The 6,623-nt window shown below is 58.6% G+C and overlaps 1 protein-coding gene across 1 annotated transcript; it reads left to right on the top strand.

The window, feature by feature from the left end:
- The first annotated feature begins 1,359 nt into the window (after positions 1-1,359).
- CMTM5 (CKLF like MARVEL transmembrane domain containing 5) lies at positions 1,360-4,165 on the top strand. Its single transcript, XM_060145336.1, has 5 exons — positions 1,360-1,849; positions 2,822-2,974; positions 3,404-3,496; positions 3,699-3,783; positions 3,884-4,165. The coding sequence occupies exons 1-5, from the start codon at positions 1,496-1,498 to the stop codon at positions 3,892-3,894; spliced, it is 696 nt and encodes a 231-aa protein (XP_060001319.1). The 5' UTR covers positions 1,360-1,495; the 3' UTR covers positions 3,895-4,165.
- The last annotated feature ends 2,458 nt before the right edge of the window (positions 4,166-6,623 follow it).

The raw sequence follows: 6,623 nt of genomic DNA, 5'->3' as shown, positions 1-6,623 counted from the left end.
CAGGATATGGCAGATGGTGGCTTCCTCTGGGGAGGGGGACGGGGAGACAGACTGTCAGCCTTCACTTGATATTTTCTTATACTTGGATATAAGAGCAGTTTTTACTTTAAAATTTTAAAAAACCCTAAAAAATAATAACAATTACAAAAAGGAACCTCAGGCTAGAGCCCAGTGTATGTATCAGATGGAACCAGGGCTGGTCTGGTGGAGGCTCTGGTGGAGCTGCTCACCTGCCCCGCCTCCCTTAGGGCTCTGGGACCAGTTGGAAAGTCACTCGTCTATGCTCGACCCTCACTGACAGTTGGGGGAAATAAATCCCAGGGAAGAGGGGGTGACTTGTTCAAAGCCACCTGACACGCGGGTACCAGAGCTCGAATAAGAAGCCAAGCCCCCGACAGTCCTGGCATTTCCACCCTGGGCCCTCGCTGCTCCTGGCCGGTCCCCTGTTTGCCAGCCAGCCTTACCCCCAGGACCTGACGCTTGCCGCCCCTGCAGGTTGGACAGAGACTTGAACTGGCTGTAAGTGGCCTGTAAGATGGGAATAAAGACACAGACCTACTAGAGCATGGACTTGAGGACATGGGGAGGGGGAAGGGTAAGCTGTGACAAAGCGAGAGAGTGGCATGGACACATATACACTACCAAACGTAAAATAGATAGCTAGTGGGAAGCGGCCGCATAGCACAGGGAGATCAGCTCGGTGCTTTGTGACCACCTAGAGGGGTGGGATAGGGAGGGAGGGAGGGTGGGAGGGAGGGAGATGCAAGAGGGAAGAGATATGGGAACATATGTATATGTGTAACTGATTCACTTTGTTATAAAGCAGAAACTAACACACCATTGTGAAGCAATTATACTCCAATAAAGATGTTAAAAGATAGATAAATAAATAAGTGGCCTAATTTGTCTTTGGCATCCCTGGTGCCCGAGCATCTTGTGGTCCCCAGCCTGGTCCCTCTTCCTCCCCACTGTCAGCCCTCACCTACTGCCTTCTCCCTCTGCCGTCCAGAGTTTCCGCTGTGGCCCCCCATCCCTCCCCTTCCCTGGCTCCCTGGCTCAACACTGGGGGGTGGGGGGCGGGTCAGGCCGCCCTCCTGGCATGCTGGAGAGACAGAGGCCCATTGAGGTACTGCAGAAGGCACACAGCGCCCCCTTGTCCCCCAACAATCTGCCTTTGTCCTCAGTTCTGGCTGCTACTGCTTGGTTCTGGGGGGTGTTGCCTGGGCTGGGCTCCAGCTCCCACCCTCCCTAAAAGGAAAAGGGAGAAAGGATGGTGAGGAAGAGGGTTAAGGTTAGGGAAGAGGGCCACAAACTTCCTCAGGCTCGGGTCCTTGGGGGCTCCTAGGCCGGCCCATTTCTCAGCTCACCTCCCAGCTCATCCTGGTTTCTCCGCGGACCTCCTCCTCCCCCCGCTTCTCCCCTCTGCGGGAGGCGGGGTTGGGCTCCAAGTAAGGGGAGGGTTGACCACGCCCCCCTTGCCCGCGCCTCCCCTCCCATGTGCTGCCTGGGGGGCAGTGCACGCACCAGCCGAGCACTCTGGGCAGCTGGGTGCAGGCCCTTCTGGGCAGCCGCCTTCCCCGGGGTCCCACAGCAGCCCTGCCCGCTTCACGTTCAGGTTTCTCGCAGTGCCTTCCTGCTCCTCTCTGCTTCCCCATCCTGTCAGTTTTCCATTTTCCTTCCTGGCTGGTGGCAGTGGGGGCTGTGCCCGGTGGGCCCCGTGGAGATGCTCAGTGCTTGGAGTCGCCGGGACCGACCCCCTGAAGAGGGGGCAGCTGCGGGGCTCCAGGGCTTCACCGTGGACAAGACGTTCCTCTCGTCCCTCAAAGGCATCCTGCTGGAAACTGAGCTGGTAACAGCTGCCTCCCTGACCTGCAGCCTCCATCTCCCAGCCCGGGCCCCCCACCAGGGCTCAGCCCTCAGCAGCCTCCCTCCCCAGGCTCTCAGGACACCCCTCCGGCCCCAGCTGCCCCACCCCCCCACCCAGCCCCTCATCTCCCATCGCAGTCACAGCAGGTTTCAGTTGCTGCAGGAAGGATTGAAGTTAAACAGAGGACAGCTCTCTGGGACATCGAGGGGGTGTGAGGCACAGGGATGGGACAGCGGTAACACCAGCTGGTCTTTCCCCGGGCTTTAAGATGGCCACTTCTTGGCAGATCCGAGAAGTTCAACTACCAAAAGGGCAGACTTCCTGCAGCCCCGCTTTATCTGCTGCCTGCTCCCCACGAATATCTGTCCTCAGGAAAGGAGCTTCCCTTAGTCACTTAGCAAGACCTACTAGTAAACTTAAGTCTTCTGCATATACGCCATCCTACATCGCCAGAGCTGAGGGGACCCCAGAGTCCACCCTGGAGCCTCTGCCTTCTAAACCTTGCCTCTTGGCATGGAACCAGAGGCTCTGGTCCTCGTCAGAAGAGTTTTAGGCATCCAGGAGTGGGAGAAGCGTTATGGGGCATGGGGTGCCTCCTGGGGGCACAGGCTGGTGTGGGTGCCACTCCAGGGGCTGGCGTTCCCATTGTACTTGGGGCTAAAGGGGGACACACTATCTTGTGGATTTCACAGAATGGCGGCCCCTGGAGCCGTGCAGCTTGGCCAAACTGCTGGGGCTGCTGGGATCCCGAGGCAGGGGGAGCATGGGTGGGCAGAGGTGGGGGGCCAGAGTCGGGCCTCAATAGGCAAAGGCCCTGGATGTGGCTCCAGGGATGGCGAGGCCTCCAAGGACAGGTGGTGGGGCCGGCTGGGGGAGCTCCGGGGAGGGAGAGGGCAAAGGCCTGGCTGTGCCTGTGTCCCCTTCCTGGCAAGCTTCCCACCCTCGGTCCCGCAGGCCCTGACCTTCATCATCTTCGTCTGTTTCACGGCCTCCATCTCCGCCTACATGGCTGCTGCGCTACTGGAGTTCTTCATCACGCTAGCCTTCCTCTTCCTCTACGCCACCCAGTACTACCAGCGCTTCGATCGGCTGAACTGGCCCTGTCTGGTGAGGGACCCTGCCTCCCCCACCCCGTTTTGGTCCCTTTCTTCTCTGCACGTTGAATTTTCCTTTCCTCTCCCAGCCGCTCTCCTTTTCCTGGTTTAACAAGGAGTCCGGCTCCCATACCCAACACTCAAACACTCCTTTGACCCACATCCCTCAGATCTGCTCCCTTGTCCAGGTCCAGCCCCAGCCCAGGCCCCTGGCTTCTGGTCCTGGTCCTGGTTGCTCTGCATTTATCTTCATCCCTCCCCTGGGGAGCTGTGTGAACTCTCTCTCTCTCTTTGTTTCTCAAGCACTTTATGTTGTGTCCAAGGGTATCTCCGTTTAGGGACTCACAGTGCCTGAGGGTCAAGCTGCTGACTAGCCTGGAAAACCTCGGGGCGATGCCCCCTGCCCTCTGCTTCCCTTTGACCCTGCCCCCCCAACCCCCAGGACTTCCTCCGCTGTGTCAGCGCCAGCATCATCTTCCTGGTGGTCTCCTTTGCGGCTGTGACCTCCCGGGATGGAGCTGCCATTGCTGCTTTTGTGAGTCCAGCCCCACAGAGCTCTCTGGCTCCCCAAGGACCTTTGGCTGGTGGTTGCACACTTTGTGTGCCTCTCTCCACCCCAAGCTCAACTCAGTGCCCAGGGCCTGCCTCACACCTTGCCCCATATCACCCACCTCCCTCTCCCCGGTATCAACGGCCCGATGACCTTTGTTGTGCCATCCCTGCTCCTACGCCCACAGGTTTTTGGCATCATTCTGGTTTCCGTCTTTGCCTACGATGCCTTCAAGATCTACCGGACTGAGTTGGCGTCCAGGGCCACCCAGGGTGAGTGCCTGTGCTCTGGGAAGAGGAGATGTCCCCTCCACCCCCTGCCCCAGCTACCCCACCCTGCCATGCCCTACCCCACCTGGCTCCATCTTCACAGGGGACCAGTAGTGATACTGGGGCTACCTGGTTCCTGAGCCCAGCCAGAAAAGGGGGACAGCAGAGCCCAGACACGTCTCCTTTGGATTCACTAGCTCCCCAGCCTACTGTCCACCACCCCAGCCTACAGCGATGGAGCCAGGCCTGAGAAGTCACCGGGGATTTGTCTGTGGGGCCTGGTGTTCTGAGATCTGACTTCTGATGATGCTCAGCCAGGGAGGGGGTGTTATGGACGAAAGGGAGGGTATAGGAGGAAGCTGGTCATTCCCAAATTAAAAGACTTGAATCCTACTGGTGAATCTTTTTCTTCCCCCCAAATTAGGCAGACTAGGAATGCCAAAGAGTATTCATGGGAATGTTGCCTGGAGAGGTCATGGTCCCTTCTCTGGGACCAGGTGTGAACAATGAGGAAGGGGGTGGGGCTTAGACATCCTTCAACATAAAGCTTCCATGCCACAACTCTTGCGTGCAAGGCCACCTGGCGGTGTGCCTGGTGGCCGGGCACCCGGGCTTCTGTGTCTGAGAAGGCGCAAGCCTTCCGTCTGTGAATGAGTGCCCACTTGCCAAGCTTTTCACATACCGGTCTTAGTGGGTTTGAGGTGAGGTGCTTGCCTGGGGCGTGTGTAGAGCTCCCCCTAGTGGTGAGGGGAGGACTTGGCCCGCAGGCTGCCAGGGAGAGGTCAGCATCAGATGAGGGCAGAGATTCCCACATTGCTGGAGCTGCGTGAGCCCCCAGATAACAGCTGGTTCAATGCCCTCAATTCACATATGAGAGGACACGCCCAATTAGGGGAAGTGACCTCTTCGTCTGTGACAGAGTTAGGGCTGGAGCCCAGCTCTCCTAACACCTGAACAGGTGTTCTGGATATGGTACTGAGCCCCTGTAACTCATAAAAAATGGTCCAGCCTCATTTCCAGCTCCCGCCACCAGCAGGTCCACCTTCCCAGCTTGCCAGTGCCTCAGCAGGACATTTCCTGAGCATCCCATGTGCAGACCCCGTGCTGGGTCCCAGGGATTCAGAGGTGCCCAGCAGGCCCATCCTTGAACGCTCACAGATGGGGAAGAAGACCAGCTAGCGAAGGGCAGTCATGGCTCAGGGGAACTTTGGAGTCAGCCCTGCCTGGCCCGCGACAGCTCAATGTGGCCGGGACATCCTTGCCCAGCCCCGCAGAGCCCAGCGTGGCCTAGCTCGTCCAAGCTGACTTGCTAGCCCCTCTCCAGCGCTTCTGTGTCCCTGCCCTGAAATGCCTTCCTTCTTCTAGGGTGCTCCTTCCAGATGCAGACACCAGCACCCAAGCCCTGCCTGAACCTGAACTCTGGTAGAGTTGCTCTGCTCCCCTCGGTGCTAACCCCCAGCCACTCTTGCTCTGGCTTTTCCTGCCTCTGGGTTCGTGTTCTCCTGACCTCATGTCCTGGCTCCTCACAGGAACTGGTAGCCTCTCCAGGGCTAGAACCGACTGGCTTTTGTGTTTCTCTGGTCTCTGCTCACAGTTCTCAGGACTTTACCGACAGGCCATTCTCAACACTGGTGACCAACCTTGGGCAGGGGTCAAGGCCTCAGAAGAGGGAGCGGAAGGGCTTAGCCAGGGGAGTCCAGGAGATGGGGGGCGTAGGTGGGCAATGAAGGGATGAGAAGGTGGCCATAGTAAATTCCAGCAGGGGTCAGGGATTTGCTAGGAGCAGAGTGGGGTAAGGACCCGCCTTGTCCCCTGAGCAGCCGTGTGACACGGGCCAGCCTGTCCCTGGTGGGAGCTCAAAGGGAGCAGAAGTGTGCTCTGTGGTGTGCACCTGCGCGTGCCCTGCTCATCTGTGTCTGTGTGAGAGGTCAAGATGAGACAAGCGGGACCTAGGTTTGCTCCACACTTTGGTTCAGTTTGGTGTCAGCTGGCTGCAGAGTCTCAGGATGCCCTCACGATGGGGTGTGGCCCACAGACCCGGGCCCCAGCTGACTGTACCGGGGGGTTAAGGGGAGCGGGACTGCCTGTGGGTTACTTCCAAGGGGCTGACCAGAAAGGGACCTGCGTCACCCTCTTTATCCACATCTCCATCCCCAGCCAGCTCTGAGCCTCTCCTGGCATCGGTGGGGAATTCATTTTGGAGGAAACAGGTGTCCCAGGACAACTTTAACTCCTGTGGCCTCAGGGGTGGTGTAGGTGGAGGGTGGCTTCAGCTTCTGCAGTGCAATTCTGTCTCCTAGTGTCTGGAATTGGCTCACCCTCTGGTGCCTTTGTTTTCTCCACTTTTGGAATTTCTCCCTCTCGTCCCTTGTCTGGTTGGCTGAGCAGTAGGGGGACTCGCGGCTCTGCCACCTCAGGGAAGCCGCCTCACCTCCATGGGCCTCGGTTCCTCTTCGGTAGATGTGGGGTGTCTTGGCTCCCCAGCTCTGACACAGGGGCAGGGCCCCCCTCCCCCAGGAGTCCAGGACGGCTCCTGGATGGTCGGCGGGGAAGGATAGGGGCTCAGGCAGAGTCTGGCACTCATGTTTATTGCAGGTCAGCACGAGCGAGGCTCAGAGGCAGTGTCACTCCTCATCGTGCATTTTTTGCTGAGAAAGAATAAAAGGTGTGAGGGGGCAGCTGGCGGGAGGGAGGAAGGGTGTGGGGCGGAATCTCTAGGGCTTTGAGGGGCCTAAGGGAGATGCCCTTAGTGGGGAGAGGTTCAGGCCTCAGGGATCTTGGGGTCCCATTTAGGGGTCCTTGTGGTTCGGGGGGGGTGGGACTGGGCTGTCTAAGGAGGTTCC

The sequence above is a fragment of the Lagenorhynchus albirostris genome, chromosome 1 (assembly GCF_949774975.1).
Source record: "Lagenorhynchus albirostris chromosome 1, mLagAlb1.1, whole genome shotgun sequence".
NCBI classification, from domain to species: domain Eukaryota; kingdom Metazoa; phylum Chordata; class Mammalia; order Artiodactyla; family Delphinidae; genus Lagenorhynchus; species Lagenorhynchus albirostris.
Note: the sequence above shows the minus strand (reverse complement) of the source record. Positions and strands in the feature narration are given on the sequence as shown.